The following is a 27,121-nucleotide window of genomic DNA, read 5'->3' on the forward strand; positions in this document are numbered from 1 at the left end:
AAAATTTAGTCTCACTATATATGCTTTTCTAGGTTCATTTTTAGTGAATTACTTGTCACCTTCATTTTTCTAGTTCCTCTAATTTAGATCAAAGCTGTTAAAACATAGGGTATGGAACCCCCACTATTTTTTTACTCACACAAGAATTTCAAAACAATATCCAAAGATCCCAAAAATTGTGAAAAACTAAGAAACCAATGATCTATACCCAAAACGTTTTCCACAATATAGAGAAAAATTCAAACAATTTTCTTGAAAGCAACATTGCCTAATATTCACTACTCAAAAAACATATTTGATATCAAGACAAGTTACTCGAAGCATCTTTATAAAATTCTCAAATACTTTATTTCATCCAATACCATTGCAAGTTGCGTAAGATTTGAAAATGTACATGCTTTTATGAGTTAGGTAAGATTATTACATACATGTTACTCAAAAATTCACCAAGTTCATAAGAAAATATAACATGCTAATATTCATCACTAACTCATTGATTTCTTAAAAAGCATGACAAAATCTCATATTTCAAATATTCAAAATTCAATTTATGTTATGATAAAATTGTAATATTCTATTCAAACATTTTATCCATCACTTATCATTTGTAGCAGTGCAATGACCAAATTAAACAAATTTCTTATCTCACTCTTGCTTATAACAAGATATGAACATCTTGTTATTAACAAATTGAACATCTTGGAAACTAGATATATCCTTAACAAGATTGTTCTACCCAAAGTAAACTTTTAGCCTATACCAATACCGAAATTCCTAGTGATGTGAGTATATCTCAACGCCACTTTCTTTCAAAACGATTAGGTTCAACTTTTGAACCATAACCTATCAAAATAAATATGGTGTAAAACACCAATATATATATATTAACCTCTCACCGTATCCATAGTCCACATTAACTAAGCTTGAAAAGCGTTGTTAATAACATTTGATATCCTTGCAATGCCATGCAAGAATAGCAAATAATCTCATAATCAATATTATGTTCATTTCTTGGTTAGAGTTGATATTCACATTTGTTTTGACTAGGTTTCTAATTATTTCGGTTTTGGGTTCGTATAAAATTTCATCTCATAAGTTCAAAACTTATATGAGTCACATGTTTATTGTCATACACAATAATTCTCAATATCTTGTTTCCCTAAAATTTATTCTAACATTGAACAATCAACTTATTCAATTTAGAATGCCATTATTTGAACTCTACAATAACTACAAATAGTTCATCAAACATACCTCAATTGCTTTTAAAGCTCAATTGGTTGTAAACCATTGTCCATTCTTTGCACACCAACAAAGAAATCAGCAACCCCATTGCTCCACACATCGATTAATCTCCCGCAATTTTTATTTCATTGGAAAATAAAAACTTGCTCAAGTAAGTGATTGTTCACATGTCACAATCATTTACATGTGAGCATTTGAAACCAAACATAATCTAGTTATGCACTTATGCAATTACTTAAAAGTCAATTAGAATATAGTACTCCAAGTTTCTCTTAAATTTCAATCAAAGATCCAAAATTCTATAGTTATAACATCATATATTTATAACTCTCTATCAAACATATGTGGTGCACTAGTTTGATTGCTAACTATAATATTCCTTTTTCATTACCAAAACAAGATTATGAAGTACTAGAATCAGAACATGATTTTTAAAGTAATTTCTTACATCTCTTATCTCTAATCTCAAGTATCATGTCTCCTATTTTGGACATATATATACAACAATTTCGAAATCACCACATCTCTCAAACTAAAAATCCAAACAGGAAATTTCAAAATGGGTTTTGAAGATAAGTTCATGATTTACAAGTTTCATCTTACTCATAAACCCAAAATATCAACACAAAGATCAGATAAACGAAATTAATCAGGATTAAATTTCTACCCGTCAGAAATTTTCAGCAACGTTATGCAGTTTTGTAAAATACTCTAGAAATACTTTTCGCACTCCAAAAATTCTGAAATTTTACAGGTATGATCCCAATGATGTCTGGTATGCTCGTTCAAAATTTCAAGACCCGATTCATTTTCGTTAAAGACATGCACATAAAACTCTACATGTTAAAAACAACCATTTATCATCAACAATATTTTTCTATGTCAAAAATTCACAAAAAAATATTTAACCATGTTATTCCTAGTCTATCAAGATCATACATAAATTTACTTTAGGTATTAAGTAAACTAATTCCAAGCATCTTAAAGAAGATTATACCGTTTATATAATTTAATAAAACAAATTAAACAATGATACTTATCGCATTTCAGCAATCGTTTCTTTTGATATCCGTGGCAGAATAGAACGTCTTAAAATTGTTAGAACAATTGCCGAATTATGGTTGCACAAAAAATAAAACCAAACACGAAACAAATTGTTATGGCTGAGTCGCGAACTAGGTCGCTTTCTTTAAGACGTTTCGCGGCTCTGCCCAAGATTGTGCAAGCAGTTCTTCAATTACGCATCGTCCCCAGGATAAAACAACCGAGATCAATCTCTTACACAATCGCTCTTGCACGTTGAGAGGATGTGAAACTTCTACACTTCGTTCTTGCTCAGAAACTCTTTAGAAAAACCAAGGATGATCACACACTTGTTTTTCTTTCTCACAAAGTTCATTTTCTAATAAACTCAAGAAACATGATAGAAAACTCTCATATAAGAAAAAAGACTTTTTACAACTCTCCAAATTCTTTTTTATCAAAAATTGATTTTCAATATCCAAAAAATTAAATAAGATTAAATGACATGCATTATTAAGTTCTTAATTAGCACCATTAACCTATTCAACAAAAAACGGTTTTGGGCATTAAAAATGAAATAAATTTATTCTTTAAAAGAAAGAATAAAAGTCACATTAAAACCATTTAAATGAGAGACAACTATTCGGAAATTAATTAATGTTTTTAAAACATATATCTCGACAATCCCCCACTTATATTTTTCAAAACATCGAGCAAGAACATACAGAGATGTGCATAAGCAAAGGTGTCTCGCGACTTGAACCTTTACATAGTGTTAATAGGCTCTCTTAAAATCTGACCATAGAGTGAACACAAGTCTTGAACTCTAGTAGATAAAAAGATCGCTTAACATACACGACTATATTAGTGTAAAGTCTAAAGCCATCACATTACGTCCATGTGCTTGTATTCCAGTTTAATGAATGATCTAGAGAACTACCCATATTCTCATAGAAAGCGGCCACACTTTCAGATTCACATAGGTGAGCTTATCAAGAGTACTCCTGAAAGTACTCCACTCTAAATAGAGATATAAACATCATTAAGAGTTTAAAAAATTAAAAAATCAAAACTTAGACTCAACCTCTACTCACTTCAGGATATCATGTCGTGGGATGAATTCGTCAAAAGCATGATTCTCGCATCTCCATATTATCTATGACTTGGTGTTCCGTTTGAACCTATATTTTGGGATCTTACTCCATAGGTAAGGGTTACCATTTTGAACCTACTTTTGAGATCTTGAGTTATATGTTGGTAACCGCATCGTAAATAACTCAATATCAATGATGCTATCATCTATGACTTCGTCTAGTCCTTTTGAACCTATTTCTAGGTTGGGTATCCATCACAAATGACTCAATATCAATGGGTATCAAACTCATCCCTAAGATGTATTCACATCTTCTTATCAATCCTTTCGTCAAAGGACTAAAGAAAACTCTTTTCAGACATTATATAATCCATTTTCAAAATATCAACTCTTATAGTTGTCGTTGCATGCATTCTCAATTCTTGCAATAGTCGCGGTACTATCACATTGGATTTATATGTCTGTTCCTCTATCTATTAGAGGATCTAATCGCTTCATCCCTTAAAGGATTCAACTGAAAGTATGTCCAATCAGCTTCGCAATATCCTTAAAGGATTGCGGTAACCATTTAGATAGTGTATTTCTAGGCGTAAGATGTGTTTGAAACACCTAAAAACCTTCTCAATATTTTACCAATTTTCCATACTAGGATTGGTAAATATGAATATAAATTAACCCCCACTATGGAAGCAATATATTACACCCCCGCTACAAAATATACTTATATACACATAATCAATCACGTAGCAAAGAAGCATACTGAGATACCATACTCATGTCTAGTGCAATCACACACAATCTCAAAATCATTATCACTAAACCAAATGAGTGAAAACTTGTTTACAGTCAAGATTATATATATTTTTGTCTCTTTTAAAAATTCTATTTTCATTGAAATGAAAATTGATCCAAAGAAAGAAAAGATTCGTTTCAAATGTAACACCATCTTCACTCAAGTCTTTCATGTCAAATAGCAACTAAGCATGTTCTCAGTTTCATTTTCATCATATAAGTTAGAATAAAAAAATCAACAAACCACTTATGCATACAAATCAAAGAGTATTGTGCATTTAACTTTCATCAATTCTGAAATCATTCGAATGAATCAAGTAAACAATTTTTTTTTTATAAATTGTTTTAAAGTTTTTTTTCAGAATATAAATGATAACTTATCTAACTTATATGATTTCCTTTATTGTAGAAACTGTATAGTTTTCCATGCTTGGTTTACACATATTCTCATCCTTAACTTACACAAAAGTATATATTTCTACTTACGAATGTAAAAAATCATAAATTGTAGAAACAACATCAACAAAACAAGCATGTAAGTTATTTAGCGACATGAATGCAAGAGTCAACAATTTTATGTTTGCTTGTCTAAAAATAATAAGGTCATAAAAACTTTTTGCCAAAGATTTAATAGTTTGAAGAACAAAGTTACTCTCTGTAAGAAGTTATTTTCCAGCAACAAAATATTCATGACTAAAATTTAGTCTCACTATATATGCTTTTCTAGGTTCATTTTTAGTGAATTACTTGTCACCTTCATTTTTCTAGTTCCTCTAATTTAGATCAAAGCTGTTAAAACATAGGGTATGGAACCCCCACTATTTTTTTACTCACACAAGAATTTCAAAACAATATCCAAAGATCCCAAAAATTGTGAAAAACTAAGAAACCAATGATCTATACCCAAAACGTTTTCCACAATATAGAGAAAAATTCAAACAATTTTCTTGAAAGCAACATTGCCTAATATTCACTACTCAAAAAACATATTTGATATCAAGACAAGTTACTCGAAGCATCTTTATAAAATTCTCAAATACTTTATTTCATCCAATACCATTGCAAGTTGCGTAAGATTTGAAAATGTACATGCTTTTATGAGTTAGGTAAGATTATTACATACATGTTACTCAAAAATTCACCAAGTTCATAAGAAAATATAACATGCTAATATTCATCACTAACTCATTGATTTCTTAAAAAGCATGACAAAATCTCATATTTCAAATATTCAAAATTCAATTTATGTTATGATAAAATTGTAATATTCTATTCAAACATTTTATCCATCACTTATCATTTGTAGCAGTGCAATGACCAAATTAAACAAATTTCTTATCTCACTCTTGCTTATAACAAGATATGAACATCTTGTTATTAACAAATTGAACATCTTGGAAACTAGATATATCCTTAACAAGATTGTTCTACCCAAAGTAAACTTTTAGCCTATACCAATACCGAAATTCCTAGTGATGTGAGTATATCTCAACGCCACTTTCTTTCAAAACGATTAGGTTCAACTTTTGAACCATAACCTATCAAAATAAATATGGTGTAAAACACCAATATATATATATTAACCTCTCACCGTATCCATAGTCCACATTAACTAAGCTTGAAAAGCGTTGTTAATAACATTTGATATCCTTGCAATGCCATGCAAGAATAGCAAATAATCTCATAATCAATATTATGTTCATTTCTTGGTTAGAGTTGATATTCACATTTGTTTTGACTAGGTTTCTAATTATTTCGGTTTTGGGTTCGTATAAAATTTCATCTCATAAGTTCAAAACTTATATGAGTCACATGTTTATTGTCATACACAATAATTCTCAATATCTTGTTTCCCTAAAATTTATTCTAACATTGAACAATCAACTTATTCAATTTAGAATGCCATTATTTGAACTCTACAATAACTACAAATAGTTCATCAAACATACCTCAATTGCTTTTAAAGCTCAATTGGTTGTAAACCATTGTCCATTCTTTGCACACCAACAAAGAAATCAGCAACCCCATTGCTCCACACATCGATTAATCTCCCGCAATTTTTATTTCATTGGAAAATAAAAACTTGCTCAAGTAAGTGATTGTTCACATGTCACAATCATTTACATGTGAGCATTTGAAACCAAACATAATCTAGTTATGCACTTATGCAATTACTTAAAAGTCAATTAGAATATAGTACTCCAAGTTTCTCTTAAATTTCAATCAAAGATCCAAAATTCTATAGTTATAATACATATATTTATAACTCTCTATCAAACATATGTGGTGCACTAGTTTGATTGCTAACTATAATATTCCTTTTTCATTACCAAAAAAGATTATGAAGTACTAGAATCAGAACATGATTTTTAAAGTAATTTCTTACATCTCTTATCTCTAATCTCAAGTATCATGTCTCCTATTTTGGACATATATATACAACAATTTCGAAATCACCACATCTCTCAAACTAAAAATCCAAACAGGAAATTTCAAAATGGGTTTTGAAGATAAGTTCATGATTTACAAGTTTCATCTTACTCATAAACCCAAAATATCAACACAAAGATCAGATAAACGAAATTAATCAGGATTAAATTTCTACCCGTCAGAAATTTTCAGCAACGTTATGCAGTTTTGTAAAATACTCTAGAAATACTTTTCGCACTCCAAAAATTCTGAAATTTTACAGGTATGATCCCAATGATGTCTGGTATGCTCGTTCAAAATTTCAAGACCCGATTCATTTCGTTAAAGACATGCACATAAAACTCTACATGTTAAAAACAACCATTTATCATCAACAATATTTTTCTATGTCAAAAATTCACAAAAAAATATTTAACCATGTATTCCTAGTCTATCAAGATCATACATAAATTTACTTTAGGTATTAAGTAAACTAATTCCAAGCATCTTAAAGAAGATTATACCGTTTATAATTTAATAAAACAAATTAAACAATGATACTTATCGCATTTCAGCAATCGTTCTTTTGATATCCGTGGCAGAATAGAACGTCTTAAAATTTTAGAACAATTGCCGAATTATGGTTGCAAAAAATAAAACCAAACACGAAACAAATTGTTATGGCTGCGTCGAAACTAGGTCGCTTTCTTTAAGACGTTTCGCGGCTCTGCCCAAGATTGTGCAAGCAGTTCTTCAATTACGCATCGTCCCCAGGATAAAACAACCGAGATCAATCTCTTACACAATCGCTCTTGCACGTTGAGAGGATGTGAAACTTCTACACTTCGTTCTTGCTCAGAAACTCTTTAGAAAAACCAAGGATGATCACACACTTGTTTTTCTTTCTCACAAAGTTCATTTCTAATAAACTCAAGAAACATGATAGAAAACTCTCATATAAGAAAAAAGACTTTTTACAAACTCTCCAAATTCTTTTTTATCAAAAATTGATTTTCAATATCCAAAAAATTAAATAAGATTAAATGACATGCTTATTAAGTTCTTATTAGCACCATTAACCTATTCAACAAAAAACGGTTTGGGCATTAAAAATGAAAAAATTTATTCTTTAAAAGAAAGAATAAAAGTCACATTAAAACCATTTAAATGAGAGACAACTATTCGGAAATTAATTAATGTTTTTAAAACATATATCTCGACAATCCCCCACTTATATTTTTCAAAACATCGAGCAAGAACATACAGAGATGTGCATAAGCAAAGGGTCTCGCGACTTGAACCTTTACATAGTGTTAATAGGCTCTCTTAAAATCTGACCATAGAGTGAACACAAGTCTTGAACTCTAGTAGATAAAAAGATCGCTTAACATACACGACTATATTAGTGTAAAGTCTAAAGCCATCACATTACGTCCATGTGCTTGTATTCCAGTTTAATGAATGATCTAGAGAACTACCCATATTCTCATAGAAAGCGGCCACACTTTCAGATTCACATAGGTGAGCTTATCAAGAGTACTCCTGAAAGTACTCCACTCTAAATAGAGATATAAAACATCATTAAGAGTTAAAAAATTAAAAATCAAAACTTAGACTCAACCTCTACTCACTTCAGGATATCATGTCGTGGGATGAATTCGTCAAAAGCATGATTCTCGCATCTCCATATTATCTATGACTTGGTGTTCCGTTTGAACCTATTTTGGGATCTTACTCCATAGGTAAGGGTTACCCTTTGAACCTACTTTGATATCTTGAGTTATATGTTGGTAACCGCATCGTAAATAACTCAATATCAATGATGCTATCATCTATGACTTCGTCTAGTCCTTTTGAACCTATTTCTAGGTGGGTATCCATCACAAATGACTCAATCTAAGGGTATCAAACTCATCCCTAAGATGTATTCACATCTTCTTATCAATCCTTTCGTCAAAGGACTAAAGAAAACTCTTTTCAGACATTATATAATCCATTTTCAAAATATCAACTCTTATAGTTGTCGTTGCATGCATTCTCAATTATTGCAATAGTCGCGGTACTATCACATTGGATTTATATGTCTGTTCCTCTATCTATTAGAGGATCTAATCGCTTCATCCCTTAAAGGATTCAACTGAAAGTATGTCCAATCAGCTTCCCAATATCCTTAAAGGATTGCGGTAACCATTTAGATAGTGTATTTCTAGGCGTAAGATGTGTTTGAAACACCTAAAAACCTTCTCAATATTTTACCAATTTTCCATACTAGGATTGGTAAATATGAATATAAATTAACCCCCACTATGGAAGCAATATATTACACCCCCGCTACAAAATATACTTATATACACATAATCAATCACGTAGCAAAGAAGCATACTGAGATACCATACTCATGTCTAGTGCAATCACACACAATCTCAAAATCATTATCACTAAACCAAATGAGTGAAAACTTGTTTACAGTCAAGATTATATATATTTTTGTCTCTTTTAAAAATTCTATTTTCATTGAAATGAAAATTGATCCAAAGAAAGAAAAGATTCGTTTCAAATGTAACACCATCTTCACTCAAGTCTTTCATGTCAAATAGCAACTAAGCATGTTCTCAGTTTCATTTTCATCATATAAGTTAGAATAAAAAAATCAACAAACCACTTATGCATACAAATCAAAGAGTATTGTGCATTTAACTTTCATCAATTCTGAAATCATTCGAATGAATCAAGTAAACAATTTTTTTTTTATAAATTGTTTTAAAGTTTTTTTTCAGAATATAAATGATAACTTATCTAACTTATATGATTTCCTTTATTGTAGAAACTATATAGTTTTCCATGCTTGGTTTACACATATTCTCATCCTTAACTTACACAAAAGTATATATTTCTACTTACGAATGTAACAAATCATAAATTGTAGAAACAACATCAACAAAACAAGCATGTAAGTTATTTAGCGACATGAATGCAAGAGTCAACAATTTTCTGTTTGCTTGTCTAAAAATAATAAGGTCATAAAAACTTTTTGCCAAAGATTTAATAGTTTGAAGAACAAAGTTACTCTCTGTAAGAAGTTATTTTCCAGCAACAAAATATTCATGACTAAAATTTAGTCTCACTATATATGCTTTTCTAGGTTCATTTTTAGTGAATTACTTGTCACCTTCATTTTTCTAGTTCCTCTAATTTAGATCAAAGCTGTTAAAACATAGGGTATGGAACCCCCACTATTTTTTTACTCACACAAGAATTTCAAAACAATATCCAAAGATCCCAAAAATTGTGAAAAACTAAGAAACCAATGATCTATACCCAAAACGTTTTCCACAATATAGAGAAAAATTCAAACAATTTTCTTGAAAGCAACATTGCCTAATATTCACTACTCAAAAAACATATTTGATATCAAGACAAGTTACTCGAAGCATCTTTATAAAATTCTCAAATACTTTATTTCATCCAATACCATTGCAAGTTGCGTAAGATTTGAAAATGTACATGCTTTTATGAGTTAGGTAAGATTATTACATACATGTTACTCAAAAATTCACCAAGTTCATAAGAAAATATAACATGCTAATATTCATCACTAACTCATTGATTTCTTAAAAAGCATGACAAAATCTCATATTTCAAATATTCAAAATTCAATTTATGTTATGATAAAATTGTAATATTCTATTCAAACATTTTATCCATCACTTATCATTTGTAGCAGTGCAATGACCAAATTAAACAAATTTCTTATCTCACTCTTGTTTATAACAAGATATGAACATCTTGTTATTAACAAATTGAACATCTTGGAAACTAGATATATCCTTAACAAGATTGTTCTACCCAAAGTAAACTTTTAGCCTATACCAATACCGAAATTCCTAGGATAAAACAGCCGGGATCAATCTCTTACAAAATTGCTCTTGCACGTTGAGAGGATGTGAAACTTCTACACTTCGTTCTTGCTCAGAAACTCTTTAGAAAAACCAAGGATGATCACACACTTGTTTTTCTTTCTCACAAAGTTCATTTTCTAATAAAATCAAGAAACATGATAGAAAACTCTCACATAGAAAAAAGACTTTTTACAACTCTCCAAATTCTTTTTTTATCAAAAATTGATTTTCAATAACCAAAAAATTAAATAAGATTAAATGACATGCATTATTAAGTTCTTAATTAGCACCATTAACCTATTCAACAAAAAACGGTTTTTGGCATTAAAAATGAAATAAATTTATTCTTTAAAAGAAAGAATAAAAGTCGCATTAAAACAATTTAAATGAGAGACAACTATTCGGAAATTAATTAATGTTTTTAAAACATATATCTCAACACATCATTTTATCTGTTGAGACTAGCTACGTCGTATGACTTATAGTAGATTTAAAAGAAGTAGATTTCGAGTCAAGCTTGTCTTGTGAAGAATCTCGAAATGTGACCTAGCTCTTAGATGTTCGACGGTCCTTTAACAATATTAGTTCTATGAATTAATTTGTGGATCAATTAAAAATTTCCTATGCAAATGATTCGTCAAGTGAGAATGTTTCAATACATCATAACAAAGAAATATGAACTTACTGAATTTCGTTTCAGGGTAGGTTAACGAACAAGTTCGCAAACCACATGAATCTGAGTTACACAGATACAAGGAAGGTTGGCGAACTCAGTTTGCGAACCATATAAGTTCAGTCGTGGACAATTCACGAACCCAGTTGGCAAACCGTGGTGAACTGAATTTTATATTGGATAAATTGGCTAGCAGTTGGCGAAACCAGTTCAAGAGCTGAGGTAAACTTAGTTCCGGAGTCTTGTAGGGTTTGCGAACTTGGTTCACGAACCGTAGAACCCTGACTCGTGAACAATCCTTGCGGTTTACGAACCGTTCTACCAACTATCCCGACAATGTTTAGTAGATGCATAAAGACTTATTTCTAGCATTGCTTAAACTCTCTTAAAAAATTTTAAGACTTCATTAATCACTTAAAACACTTATGTGTGTGGTTCATGATTAAAGTATTGATTGTTTGAATTAACATCAAATATTAGCTTTTGGTTCTTTGCTAACTTACCAAACTGAATAATCATTATGCACGGCATGGTTACCGAACCGAACGTGTATACTCTTCTATTGTGTTTCAAAGACTAAAAGGAGGTTACTTGATTTCCAAGTTATCTTAGATTGAATTTTAAGCTAACCATGGTCGAAAGCTATAAATAAAGCCCCTCTTTCAACTGAAAAATTCAATCCCTGAAAATTTGTGTCCTAGTTGATTCTAGCGTCGTCCTTTATCGACCGCTTAGCTCTACGACTAAAAGACTCCGGTTTGGGGATTCGTGATATCCGGGTCCGACTATCTTTACATTGATAGTTCGTGTATCCTGATCTTGCTTTTCTATGACTGAGGTTTCCATCAATCTCTTTCAGGCAAGATAGATAGTAATCGCAAAGTTCTCTTCGTCTCAGACTTTGTAATTTAGATTGATCTTTCGATGATTGTTCTTGAGAGGTGGTTAAGAATATAGGCTGCTCTTCGGGAGTCGTAAGTTCTGGATTTGTGAGGTTTGGTAACTTTGTCTATTGCAAACACATTTCCTCACCTTGATATTTTTGATCTAAACAAAAATCAAATAGGCTTATCTGTTAGAGGAAGATTGGTATCCAAAGTATTCACTTAGGATGAAACAACTCTTAGGTTGTAATGGACGTCATCTAAGAGAATCAAATGCGTAGAACCTGGTGAATTTCAAGAGACGTAAGGAACACAACTTCAACGGAATCGCTTGGAGGGTGGATTCGGTCTCAACTACATTCCAGTCCGAAGTATGATAGTATGCTAGTGTCTGTAGCGGCTTAATACACTATGGTGTTCAATCTGGACGAGGTCTCGGGGTTTTTCTGCTATTGCGGTTTCCTCGTTAACAAAATTTCTGATGTCTTGTGTTTTTCCCTTTCCGCATTATAGTTTTTATCTTTATAATTGGATCTACACAGGCTAGTACATATTCAATCTAAGTAGATACATCCGAATAATTGTAACCGATTACGAGATTTGTTTCTTGTAGAATCCGTATCTTGAAATATAGATAACAAGTTTAACCACTTGGCAGAATTCCGATTGGATTATTTGGATATGACTAGATTGATCTTGGATATTTATTTTTGAGATCGTCCAAGTACTTTTTTTAACAATCAGGTTCATGTATCTTGTGTCTGTATAGGTACTGATTGAGTAGAGGTTGAGATATAAACTCCATATGCATATTGTCAAGGGTCATTAAGTTGTGCTGCTTAATATTGTATTAAATTTTTTCTATATCGGTTGACGAACGAAAAAGTTGGGTGTATTTGGTATCCCTGCGTTTCAAAAATGACGAGCTTCCTTCCACCTCCTTGGGTCATCCTCTAGGAGATAACTCGAGCAATTCACAAATATGGGAAGAACTCATTCAGAAGGTCAAAAACAGTCTTTGTTCTTGGAAAAGATAGTCTCAGCAAAGCAGATAAGTTAACTCTAACAAAGAGTGTATTACCTAGCATTCCAATTTACTTGTTATCTCTTTTTATTGCCCCACCAAAGGTCATCGAAACTTTAGAAAGGGTTATTTGTAACTTTATTTGGGATTCTTCGGAAACCAAAAAAGGACACCATTACGTGGCTTGGAAAACTTGTCGATTGCCTCTCAAAAAAATGGGTCTTGGTATCAAATCTCTGAAAAATATGAATAAAGCACTTGTCTCCAAATGGTGATGGCGCTTTAACAAGGAGAAATCTGTCTTGTGGAGGAATGGGATTGTATTGAAATACAACTCGGCTCATTTTGATAGAGAAACAAAGAAGCCAAAGCATCCTAACACTTGCGAGGTTTGGAAAGGTATTTACTCTCTTCTCAGCTCCTTCAGTCTATGTAGGAAACTGAAAGTAGAGAACGGAAGCACAATAAAATTTTGGGAAGACAATTAGGTAGGAGATCAAGCCTTCAGTTCAAGATACCCTCTTATATATGCTATCACTACTACAAAGAACTGGACAGTGATGAGATGCGTATAAACTCTTTCTAATGGTGAAGCCTGGAATTAGGGTCTCTGAAGAAGACTCTACAACAATCAAATAGAAGAAGTCTCTTTCCTCGTTACTGTCATTGAGAATGTTTCGTTGGGTTCAGGTGAAGATTCGATTTAGCGGTCGGTCGATAGATCTGAAAAATTCAGTGTGAAGTCGGCTTATTCTTAGTTTAACAAGGATCATGAAATAGTAACTAAAAATGTAAGTATGTGGTCTCGGGAGTGGCCGCACAGATCGGATTCTTTTTTTGGCAGGTCTATCACAAGAAGCTTGCAACAATGGTCATACTCCGTACAAAATGTACTTTGATAGTCGACGGTTGTCTCCTTTACTGCAAAATGGGTGAATCTGCTATGCATTTACTTCTCCATTGCTCTGTTTCTTCTAGCATATGGCAGTGATTTCTTTCTTATCTGAGCTTGGCCTAGGTTATGCCCAATTAATTGTATTGACCTTATTTTCAAGGGATGGAGGTTCAAAAACTAGATAACTGCTGGTCAAGTGCTTTGGAAAGTCCTTCCAGCAGCAATCTCGTGGACAATCTGGACACATCGGAACAAGCTTGTCTTTGAAAACGAAATTTTCAATGTGGAAAAGTTATAAAACAAATCAAAACTCAAGCTTTTTAATGGTGCAAAACCATGAAATTATGCAAGGGACTCATCTAGATAGTCTTATGTCCAATTGGAGACAGTTTTATATAAATATATTAAGTAGTTCTGTTTCTTTTGGGTTTTGGGCTTCATTTGGTTGAATTTGTATTCAACTCTGTACGCATTGGGATTTCGTATTTTGCTTACTTGTAGTAAGCTTCTTCAATTCAATTCTTATTTTTGGCAAGGAAAAAAAAGGTTGCCAAAGAAAGGTGGTGGTTTAGCACATCGGGAGGTTATCGTGTATGGGGATAAACCTTCTTTTTTATTGCCTTTGGAAAGCCCTCATGACCAACATTTTAGATTTTGTTGATTCGTAGCTCTTGTTTGTCCAAGTTATAAGGGTTTTCATTTTTGTTCTCTTCAGGGTCTTTTATGAAAGTAGGAATTACCTATAGGTACTAGTTTAGTGATACTAATTAGTGGCAGGTCCACCCACTAAAGCCCAGTAAGCATATGTGCATAATTAAAAGAAAATATGAAACTGGACCTAATTTTTTAAGCCTAGGTCCTGTACACGTACGGGACACATGTGACGTATTATCATAATTCCCAAAACACCCCGCACTATATAAAAACGGATAGAGACGTTCGTTTCTTTTTCATTCTCTCCATTTATGTTTTCAGAGAAGAGCTCTGCAAGTGAAGATTATTTGAAGTCCTTGTTCGATTCGTGAGTTCGGTTCATGAGTTCGAGCTCTGCAAGTGTAATCGGTAGGTGGATTTTTTGTTCTTACGATATTGATGCTTGATTTTTTAATTTTTTTACTTCGATTTTGATAAAAATCCTTCAGATCTAGATAGAAAGTCATGTTTTATATTCATTTCATTAGTAGATCTGATGTTTTAATTCCATTTTGTTGGTCTTTGGTTTGTTTTTAGTTTGCTTTTGTGTATTATTCATCAATACGTATATGATGTACTGGTGGTTTTTGATGAAAATAGTCCAGATCTAGTTATAAAATCATGTTTTACGTTCGTTTCGTTTGTAGATCTGGTATTTTAGTTTCATTTTGGTGCCTTTTGGTTTGGTTTCAGTTTGATTTTGTGTATTAACCATCAGTACATATATGACGTAATGTTAATCTGGTTTTACTATGCATCTATAGGTTTGGTTTCAGTTTTTACAGTGTTTTTTGGTATGAATTGACATTACATATATGGCGTACTCTTCTGATTTTGTTTTATTTGAAGTTTTTCCAGTTTTTTTTGTTCGATCCATGAGTATGTATGTATAATACTGAAGTGTTGTCACCTTTTTTAGTCTTATCCGTCAGTACATATACGAAATACTGTAATATTTGTTTCGATCCTCTTATTTTTCATAGATCTATTACCTATTCTTGTCATGCAGTTGATTTTTTGTTCATGAATCTTCAGTACATATGTCGCACACTGATAGGAAATGCTATTTGGATGTGCTTTGTCTCATTTTTTAGTCTTATCCGTCAGTACATATACAAAATACTATAATATCTGTTTCGATCCTCTTATTTTTCATAGTTCTGTCACCTATTCTTGTCATGCAATTGAGTTTGGCCACTTCTTTGACATGAAGTTCAGTTTTTAGTTCATGACTCCGCAGTACGTATATGTCAAACTGATATAAACTTCTTCTAGTTCTGTTTTATTCACAATTTTGCTACTTCTTTTGGTTTGATCCATGAGTACGTATGTGAGATACTAAAATATGTGATTTGATTCGGTTATATTCATGGATTCATCACTTCTTGACATGCAATTGAGTTTTTAGTTTATGAATCTGCAGTACGTATATGATGTACTGATAGAAACTTCTTTTGATTCTGTTTTGTTCATAGTTTTGCCACTTTTTTTTTTGTTTGACCCATGAGTACGTGTGTGAAATACTGAAATAGATGGTAGCTTTGTTGATGTGTTTTAATATTGTTATATTCTGATCACATTTACAGGTTCCATATGTCCAACGGATACACACTCTATATGTAAGCAGTGCGGCAGATATAAACTCAGATTTGTAAGTAGTGCAACAGATATGTACTCAGATTTGTAAAAAGTGCAGCAGATATGTACTCAAATTTTAAGCATGGTGGCAGATATGTACTCAAATTTGTAACACAAATTTAGCAGATATGTACTCAAATTTGTGGTATTTTATATGTTTTAATTAAATTTGGACCTCCCGATAAATAAAATCTTGATTTGGTAGAAGTATGTTATTTCATACATATTTAACCAGTAGGATATATTAGTCATTTCCATGTTTTCAAAAAACTTTGGACCCTAGAATAAGAATAAAATCCGATTGGACCTTCCTATAAATAACCTTATGGACTTAGGACCAGACAAGAAATTTTCCTTTATGAAAATACGCTTTTCCTGCTGGTGATTGAGCAAGATGAAAACCTATTAACATTTGAGCCGAGGTACGCAGTTCATTATGGAACTTAGAGCACTCAAAACCTTGGTTTCAAGTGGGAGACCATGAGCCTCTCCAACAAGCTAGTCCACGAGCTTCAACCTCAGTAGCTTTAAGCAAATAAAAAAGGAAAGTCCAAAACTTAATTAGTGAGAGAATAGTGATATTGGTCACGTCCACCTTCAAACGAATTCATTTTAATACCTGAAGACCTTAAAATTCTCCCTAAATTTACTCTCTCACTAATATATATTAAATTTTACTTTTACATATAAATCTACCATAAGCTATTTTTCTAGCTGCACAAATTCAATTATTTAAATTTGAAATACGAATTTAAATACGTATTTAATTAGTTAGTTAATGTAGAGCTTAATAACGAACCCACTAATCCCTCTGCATTTTTGTCAAGTGAAGAAGCTCAGGCGTTACAGCCGCTATTCATTTACACCCATCAGATTCATTCCATAATCAACGGTCACTAATCCATCTTAGTCACCAAAATTCTCTCTCACTATAACTACCTACCTTCTCTCTAGACTCCACTACATCCTCCTATTTGCTGTGTTCTCCTGCAAGAACAAGGTAAAAAAAAAACATAAACACAAACCAAGAATCAAGAACAAATTCCACGATTTGTTTTTTAATCAGAAATTTTTCTAACAACTTAACTAGTTTGATGGAGAATATAAGAGGTGATGAGTTTAGAGCTGGGTTTAGAGTAGTTTTAGATAGAGAAACTAAGAATCCTCATGTAGTTCATCATCCACCACCGCTTACAGCTATAGATAGGTTCTTATTGAGTAGTTCATCATCAGAGAAACAGATTTCTCCTACCGAGTTATGTGGTTCTTCGTCTACAACTATTAATAGTTTTGGTGGTGCAGTGGATGGAAATGGGTATTTGTCATTACCAAGTCTAACAGATATTAGTTTTGTTGATGGTTTGTTGGTAGATGGGAACAGTGACAATTTTAGAAATGATGGTCATAAGATGAAGAAGATTAGTAAGAGATTGCCAGAGTCGTCGTTGTCGATGCCCACATCTCCTATTTTCATAAAAGGACAATGGACTGATGGGGAAGACAGGTGATCATCACTTATCATGTTATACATAAATCTAATCTTATTAATTGTTTTCGTTTTCTGATCTCTACCTATCTCTAACGTGTTTCTAAGTTTTGTTATTTCTTGTAAAAAAAATTTAGGTTGTTGGTCAGATTGGTGAAGCAATATGGGGAGAGAAAATGGGCTCAGATTGCTCACAAGTTAGGAGGTCGTGCCGGAAAACAATGTAGAGAAAGATGGCATAATCATTTACGCCCTGATATCAAGGTTTTCTTTTTGATCTAGCTGTGAACATCCTATCTAAAAATAATTTCAATACATCACAATCACAATCGGTTTTACATACTGAGCAAACCCTAAAACATATTTCCGGAAGGCTCACAACTTGCTAGCTTGGATACGTCTCATGCTACTTTTTTTTTTTTTTTTGCTTTTCACAAATTTTCATTTTTCATGCACATATTGGCAATATTTCTTTCTAATCAATAGGATTAAAATATCATCAACTTATAAAGAAATTTATTTTTTATTTGTTACTTTTATTGATTGATCTCTCATAACACATTTTTTATCATCTTCTTGTTGTAACTTCTTGTAGAAGGATACATGGAGTGAAGAAGAAGAGAGATTGTTAGTCGAAACTCATCAGAAGGTTGGCAACAGGTGGGCTGAAATTGCTAAAAGAATCCCCGGGAGAACCGAAAACTCCATAAAGAATCACTGGAATGCCACCAAAAGAAGGCTGAATTCGAGGAGAAAAAATAACAAAAGGACAGCGGCAAAATCTAAGGCATCTTTCTTGCAAAGTTATATCAATGGCAGCTGCATCAAAGAAAACATCCTCTCCTCCTCCTCATCCTCCACCACCACCACCCTTGCAATCACTGAACCACCAAATGGTATTTTCTTGAACTCATCAAACCAACTCAGCAGTGTTTTACACCCAGAACCATCTAGTGATTCTTCATTTACGGATGATTCTCCTCTTACACTTGTTGCCCAGACACACGATGATGAACTCCTTTTCATACAAAAATTCTTCGAAGACATCTATAGTAAACAACAGCTTGTTTCATCATCTTTGGTTCATAACAAAACCCAGATAGGTCATGAGAATACTCCAACTTATGACTATGGATATGGACACCGTAATTCTTCTGTTTTTGATATTGATAGTTCATCACTTCAAACACTCAAGTATGGTGATCCACCCGCAATGGGGATATATAATGATCACGAATTCATGGTGAATGTCTCCTCCACCTCTCCAAGTACAGATTTTACAAATTTCTATACAGCCAATAACACCATACAAGATGCTCATGATTACAGTGGTGGTAGTACTGAAAGTTGTAGTATTAACAGCTGCAGCACTACCAATTCATCAACCCATGTTAATTCCGATCTCTACATTTCATATCTGTTGAATGAAGTCGGTTCTTTTTCGTCATCAAATAATAATACCTCAGAATCTCAGTGCTACCACGGACACCCTGATAGTTTCATGGACTACTTGTGGACGGATGGTCGCGGCTCATATCATACTCCTATGAAGAGAGATATGGATTTGATAGAGATGGTTTCGTTTTCAAACTATTCTGGCTCTCATGATTAGTACCAACTTTCTTTGTTATCTCTGCCTCTCTGTTCATTCAGTATCTAGTTTTTGGTTTAGTAATTGGTTATTTAGGGTCAAGTGTTCAGCTAGGAAACTGACAATGTATGGTAGAAACTGGTAGGGTTTTCAGCTAATTATATTTTACATGTGTAGAAGTAGACGTTACTTGTGCTTTTATTTACAGGACTGATAGTCAAGCTAGTATAACACTGTGGATTTACTACAAGTGTTGTCCGTTTGCTGTTATTCAGTCGCAGTACTGTTATTGACCAGCTCTCTAATGATATTTCAGTTTTTGATAATTTATTTTCAAGTTTATATATTTTGTCTCGATATAGTTAGTTGGTACTAATGAAAGATCACATGGTAGATGTCAAAAAACCGAAGTTGTTAGCTATAGCTTTTGGGCGCAATCGACATTGGTAAAAATGTACTACACTCTGCAGACTAGGCCTGCACAGAACCGAATCGTAACCGCAAACCGAACCGATAACCGCACAAAACGAACCGTAACCGCACCGAACCGATAATCCAACGGTCGGTTTCGGTTTTAATTTTAATAACCGTTAGATATTCGGTTCGGCCAACGGTTCTACCAATAACCGCAACCTAACCGAACCGATTAACCGATTAATGTAGGTCGTTGATTTATTTCTATTCTAATCAATCCTAGCCGTCTAAATTCAAGTAATCCTAGAGTATAAATAGTAGAAACCCTAAAATATTAAGTTCCAGCTTCTTCATTTCTTCTTTATTTCTTCTCCCTCTCCTAGACTTCTCTCCTGTCGCCTCCACCACCACCAGTAGCATATCCCTCCTCCACCTCCATCAAGATTCAAGACTGAAGAGCACCACCACCTCTATGATCTAGTAAGTAGTAAGTGTTTTCTCCTTGATTGATTTTTTTTAGGGTTTTTTTATTTTTAGGGTTTTTTTTTATTTCTGCTTATCAGTCGATTTCTGTTGTCAATCGGTTACTGTTTATCAATCGATTTAGGGTTATAGTTATATTTTTTTGTTATTATGTTCTCAGACCTTGAAGAGCAGGACCAGCAGCTGGAGTTCTTCATTAAAGCTAGAGAGTATTGTCAGCTGAAACAGGTAACTACTAACTAGTGCTTCAGTTTGACTTAATCTGTTTGATTTGATTTCAATCTTCAGTGTTGATTATGAAAAAGGTTTTGTTGATGTAAAACCCTTGAAGTGATTTATTATCTGTGAGTCTGTGACTATGAGCAAAAGGGTTTTAAACTTTTAATGGGTGTTGATTGATACGGGGTATTGTTGTTATATGAATTACTCTTTGAGAATTTATTTACTCTTTTCAATCTCTGTTAAATGCTTCATATCACATATAAAAGTTGGAAATATTTGTGTAATACTTATGTTGTGAAGTGAGATTTTGGTAACTGAGTTGTTAGAGTTGCAAATTATACCTGACCAATTAGTAGTGGCTAGGGTTTGATGATGAAATCCATGATTGTAATGCTGATTGGTTCCTAAATTGTTGCTTGAGCTTAAGTAGAATCCTTTGTTCTTCCTTATCTTCTTGAGTAGTGATATGTGTGCTTGTATTAAGAACTAAATGTTGGAAATGATGTTTGTTGCAGAGATATGTGTGCTTGTATTAAGAACTTGCTAGCCATTTCCAAGTTTCCAACTCAACTAACTTGTTTACATTTCGCAGGGGCTATAAATGATTATGCGACTATGTACCAGATGACAATGCCAGCATTGAAGATGGTAATGGAATCTCTTCTATGTGTAATTGACTTAATTTGAATGAATGTAGTAACTAACTGTGGCTGATACACTAAGCATGATGAGTCATATTTGTTATCTTCTTTTAGGTTAGAGAGTCTGTAGGTGCTTTTCACATAGCTTGTCTGTAATTATAGCATGCATCTTAGTGTTAGCTGTAACTCTTAATCTCAGTCATCCACTTTTAGTACATATTTGTATCTAGTTTGGTTTTAACTTTCTCAGTTTACTGCATATTGCATTCTGTAGCTTAGCTCTGTGACACTTGCTGTAGTTTTAGTTAATAATCTGAATCTGTAGCTTTCTTTTTTTTCTTAGCTTTTTGGTAACTACTGTCATATCTCTTCGCTGTTAGTAAAATCTGCTTCACTCAATCTCATCTATAATTTGTTGTCAGTTTGTATCTGATCTTAGTAGAATCTGGAAGTCAAAACCAGTTTGAGTCTTTTGCATTCTGTAGTTATAATCTGCATCTTATACCCATAAGCATTAGTTGTAGCTTTCAGTTTCAGTCATCCCATTCCAGTTGCTTACTTGCATTCTTTCAGTCTTATTGTTAAGAGGGGCAACTTTGCATCTTTATCTTGTAGTGCAACTTAGTGTTACTTTGTAACTTAGTGTAACTTGGATGTTTATTTACTGAATGTGGTTTTGAAACATATTCATCTGACAGAAAGATAACAGAAATTGGGAATTTGCTATTGCAATGCCATGTTAACATTCCACTAGTCATTCTCTTATCTTATTTATTGCTTTTCTTCTTGCCATTCTTGTTGCAGACATTTTGGGCAAGGATGAAGATTAAGGGGATGATTGGCTTGAGAAATGGATGGACTGCAGTCTTTTACTGGTCTGCTACTTGAGAAATGAAGATTAAGGGGATGATTGCAGTCTTTTACTGGCAACTCTTCATCCTACTTTGCTCTGTTTAGACTTTGGTTAATCTTTAGACTTTGGTTACCTTGTTTTTGAACTTCAACTCAGTTTTTAATCTTTAGACTTTGGTTATCTTGTTAAGACTTAAGCATGGAATGTATTAGTTTATTAAGAATTTCAGAATTTCAGAATGTATATGTACAGGTGCAGATATAGGTACAATAACCGAACCGAACCGTAAAATAACCGAATAGTGTCGGTGCGGTTAAAAACCGAACCGAATACTAAACCGTTCGGTTGCGGTTTTAATTGTGATAACCGCACCATACACGGTTAGGTGAACGGTTTTACCAATAACCGCACCGAACCGAACCGTGTGCAGGCCTACTGCAGACGCGTAATGGACAAAATGAGCCTAGTTGAAAACCATTTGTTGGGTGGGACGTCAAAGTGCTCCTAGTTGATATCCTGCCCAAAGTGTGCCCCACTGGTAAAAATCCCGTCAAAGTGAGTCTGGCTATATTTGGCAGCACCGTCCATTAATTGTGGACGCTCCAACCCCAAAGATATTTAAAATTACATTGAAAATTGTTGCCAGATTCTGGATAAATCATCTTGATACGTGTTAATTCAGAGTTTTTTCAAACATGGTAGATCGTAAGAGTAAGTTTATGACTTCGAAGTCCGACCCTTCTATATTCGAAATTGCTTCGAGACAGATGGGGAGGCAGTTAAAAGCAAGGATATGCAATTGCACACCTTGCTTGCTTCCTGAGATTGTAGTAGTAGAAAATCCTACTACTACACCTCTTAAACAATCTATATATGCAACTAAGAAAACATTATGAAGAACATCAAAGAATAATTTCATTAAGTATAGAAACCAATACAAAGATGATAGATAGAAATCTAATTTGGAAAACAAATAACTTTCTCTCTCCTAGAGTTCTATATCTATTCTCAAAAAGATCTCTCCTATCACAAGGGTGGCTGGTCCTATATATAGGAATTTTACATAGTGGAGGACACCTAATAAAGCCCATTTTCTCGGATATAACATGTGAGTTGCTCGCTCCCGTACATTGTGTCTTCTCGCACATACTCTTGGACTTCACACAACTCTCACACTTTACTCGTGACTTTGTGACGTCATTGATTCCGTCATTTAAGATATGCTACATGCGAACTTTGTTCGCTCCTTAGTAATTCAGTTGTCTCGCGCGATTATTCATGTGTGCGATATTTAACCCCTACATTTTTCCTCTTCTCTTATCGATCTTGATCTTGGAATGAGCGATGAGAGAAATTATTTCTCAGCTATTTTCGCTCCTTTACATGTTGACTTTCGCACCCCTTTACCTGTCCATATTCTTTAACTGAGAGTATTTCGAGATCTCGGCCTTATTTACTCCACGTGTCGCTTTCCTCGTCTCTGTTTTAGATAAGTTATGACTGATATCTGTAACCGCCTCTTCACATCCTCTCATCCATTAATGCTTTCATAAAAGCGAATTTTCATCGGGGGAACAAAATCCTTTATATACCTCCTTTTCACTTTCTTTCTCTCTTTTTTACTTTCTCCTTCTTCTTCCTTCGACCTCTGCAACTTTCTTTTCTCTACAACCTTTTTTTCTCTGCAACTTTCCTTTCCTTCCTTTTGCTTCTACATCCCATTTATCTCACTTTTTTGATCGTCTTTATCAATTTCGATATTTACAACCCCCTTCTGTTAGTGTAATCAATGGGTCATAAAGAGGGGTGGAGGATGGTAGAACAGTTCACCAGATTTCGGGTTGAACTTGGAGATAGGGGTTACACACTATCCGCTCCTTCCTGGTCAGGACCTACTATGACGCTTAACCCTAAATTCTTCAAGCTTGATCAATGGAACGACCAGAAGATCATAATCTCAGTAGGGAAACTTCTTGCTGGTGTTCCTATCCCTCTTATAGATACAAGAATTCCTCTTTTCTATAAAATCTTATCGCATGAAAATTTTAAGCGTGCGATTTTTCAATTGAGTGGGGACGCTATAAGAATCATGGTGGAGTTCGCACGCCGTGCGGCTGGATTAGAATCCCTTTATCCTAAAGAATATAGGAATGCAGCGTCCGCTGATTTAGAAATTAATCCCGCTGATCATACTGTTGACAGTTTCTTTGCTAATTATGAAGTAAAGATCATGAAGTCTGAGTCGTCTCGCTGGGTTGTTCGCCTAAAGAGAAAATATGGCCTCACAGAGAACCAGAGGATCATGCAAGATGTTGATTTTAATGACAAGACCAATCGTACTGCACGAAATTCCAATGATAATTGCTGGGATGTGTATCCTGTAGTTTTTGTAGGTCCTTATATCACTCGTTGTGGTGATAACAAATCGATAAATCCTCTTCCTGAGGGTTTTCCATTTTGTTCTCCCTGGGAATTAAACTGGATCGAGGAGATCAAAGTGGTATGTCATTCTGAATTTTGCTCCCTTTCCAATCTTTCTTCTTTCTTTTTCTTAACAACATTCTTTTCCTTTTCGTAGGTAGTCAAGCTGAAGAAGGATTATAAAGCCAAGAAAAGACCAAGCACTCTGAAAGCGCTACATTCGATCACTGATGAAGTAAGAAATACTTCTATTCGCACTTTAACAATATTGTTGCCTCTATTTCTTATCTTTATCTATGTACGAATGTGGACGGGCAGGATTCTGATGGCTCTGGTGATGAAGATTTTTCTGAGCACGAAGATGAAATTACTGTTCGTGTGAAAGCAAAGGGCAAGGTGGTTTCCTCCAAAACTTCTTCGAAGAATGTTAGCAAGAAGAACAACCGCTCGAAGAAGAGGAAGCTTTCTTCTACAACCTCTTCTCCTAATCCTTCTGTTCCACGACTTCAGGGAGATGAGTTACCATTCCTTGATGCATCTTCCTCAATTTCTCTCATGTCCCAGTTGTCTCTCATCTTCCAAGACCCCTTCACAGCTGTTGGTGATGAGAATTTAATTCGCACATGCCATATGATCTCAACCATATGCGATGCTCCTACCTTGAGTGATCAATCTTTACGAGGATCTGCCTCAGCCATTTCTCCTGAATTCTTGTTCTCCCTAGTTTCTATGGTATGTTGTATCCTTCTTCTTGCATTTTAGGGTGAGTCCGAGATTGACATTCCTCCCTTGTACTTTGATTTAATTCTTTTGTTATCTCATCTTTACAGGCGGCGCGAACTTCTCATGCAGTTGCCTCTGACTCACAAAGAAGATCCAATCTTTGGAAGCTGAGTGCGCGAAGCTTAGAGGGGAACTTTAGGATAGGACCGAGGATTCCGAGACCCTTCGTCAGAGAAATAATCAATTAATAGGTGTGTTTCTTTCCACTTCCTTGCTTCGCATCGTCTTTACTTTATCTTTATATTTCTTTTATTACTTATACTTGCAGAGCTCCATAATTTGAACGAAGAGGCGTCTAGACTCCGTGATGATAATGATGGCCTTTTAGAGCTCCTTAACACCTCGTTGGATAATTTTCCCATGTGTGGTCTTGAGGATCTTAGCTGGAAAGAACTGAGTCAAAAATATGAAGCTCTCATTTGTGACCATAGGCCATTACTAGTTTGCTGTTCTTCAACGTCGTACTCATGAGTATAAGGAGACAATTAAAACCTTAGAGGCCAAAAAGAATGCTCTTATCTCTGAGAAAGATCAGGTGACTGTCAATGGTGCGAAAGCTTTGAAAGATCTTCATGATACTATAGTCGAAGTTCAAATTGAAAGAGATCGTGCTATTAATGAGAGGAATGCTCTTCTCGCTCGCGAGAATGAAATTCGCTCTCGACTTCTGATTGAGAATGATGTTGAATTCGCACGGGCTTCTAGAGTCCTTGATAATGCTAGATTAGAGTTGGATACGAGCGTTAGTTTAAATTCTGACTATGATTCCCTAGTGGAAACCATCATTTCTGAAAAAGAAGGTTTCACGTTTGCTTTATGCTTCCGCTTGTCGTTTTATTTTTTCCCCTTGGCTATACGTTGTGCGTGATTTTAACATATTTTCTTTTCTCTTCGCATCTTCAGAAAATGAATTTCTTGAAAAGGAGAAGGACTATCAGCGAAATATTGAAAGTGTGCAGGCGAAGTCTCAGGCTGAAATTCAGAGGTTGGAAACGAGGCTTGATGCTCATAATATCAAGTATAGTCGTCTCAAGAGAAAGCTCAAGGCCACTGTTTCCAATCTTACTAAGGATGTTATTCGTATACGTGATTCAACCCTTAAAGAAGAATTGGGCGAGCTATGCTCTCAGCATCAAATTTCTTTTCCTTCACATTACGAGTTCGCAGATCCCCCTGCAAACAAGGAACTTTCCGATATTTCTGATAGTGATTTTGTGGATGAAGATTCTGAGGAGGATGACGGTGACTCTAAAACTAATGAAAGTACTGAGGAGGATCATGACTCTGAAGTTGATAAAGATAATGTTGGGAAGAGTTAGTCGTTCAATGCTTTCTTCTTTCATGCTCCTTCAATGACATTTTCTTCCTTGTATACGATCAAGACCTTGAAGTCTATATTTGAACACATTTCCTTTTTTAATAGATTTCGTCCCTTCTTCTGATTGTTGATCAAAGAATGAATGTTTTCTTTCTAACAACTTATGTCAGTTTCAAGATTAGGTATGAATAGCCTATGTGCATAAGTTCATCATTCATAGGAATATGTTAATATGAGTGTATTGTCTTCTCTGTGTGCGAATGTAACAATACATGCCATGATCCTGTCATATATACAACTATAATAATACATGGGTAGATATTTATCATACGTGTGAATATTTATTCATGTTATAATCTTATCATATGTGCGAATAGTTATTCAAGTTATAATCCTATCATATGGGTAGATCTACCATACATGCGCATACACAATTGTTATCATGTTTGATTCAAAGAAATCATACCCGTGCGAATATCTCATTCCTACATATTAAGTTTACAATACCCTTCTTGCCTATGATATTCGCATCAGGGTGATTGCTTCCTTTAAATCCTTATTTTTTCAAGTTACCTTTGTGATCACTTGTGCGTGGTTGTATTCCATGCTTTGATCGCCAATTTTCCTCTAGTTTGATGTCT

The 27,121-nt window shown here is 34.0% G+C and overlaps 1 protein-coding gene across 1 annotated transcript; it reads left to right on the top strand.

Annotated features, from left to right (window-relative positions):
* Nucleotides 1–17,362: 17,362 nt before the first annotated feature.
* Nucleotides 17,363–19,366, top strand: LOC113312526 (transcription factor MYB119-like). The gene is made up of 3 exons (XM_026561273.1): nt 17,363–17,772; nt 17,892–18,018; nt 18,350–19,366. The coding sequence occupies exons 1-3, from the start codon at nt 17,363–17,365 to the stop codon at nt 19,364–19,366; spliced, it is 1,554 nt and encodes a 517-aa protein (XP_026417058.1).
* Nucleotides 19,367–27,121: the final 7,755 nt, after the last annotated feature.

Source organism: Papaver somniferum, chromosome 9 (assembly GCF_003573695.1).
Source record: "Papaver somniferum cultivar HN1 chromosome 9, ASM357369v1, whole genome shotgun sequence".
Taxonomy (NCBI): Eukaryota; Viridiplantae; Streptophyta; class Magnoliopsida; order Ranunculales; family Papaveraceae; genus Papaver; species Papaver somniferum.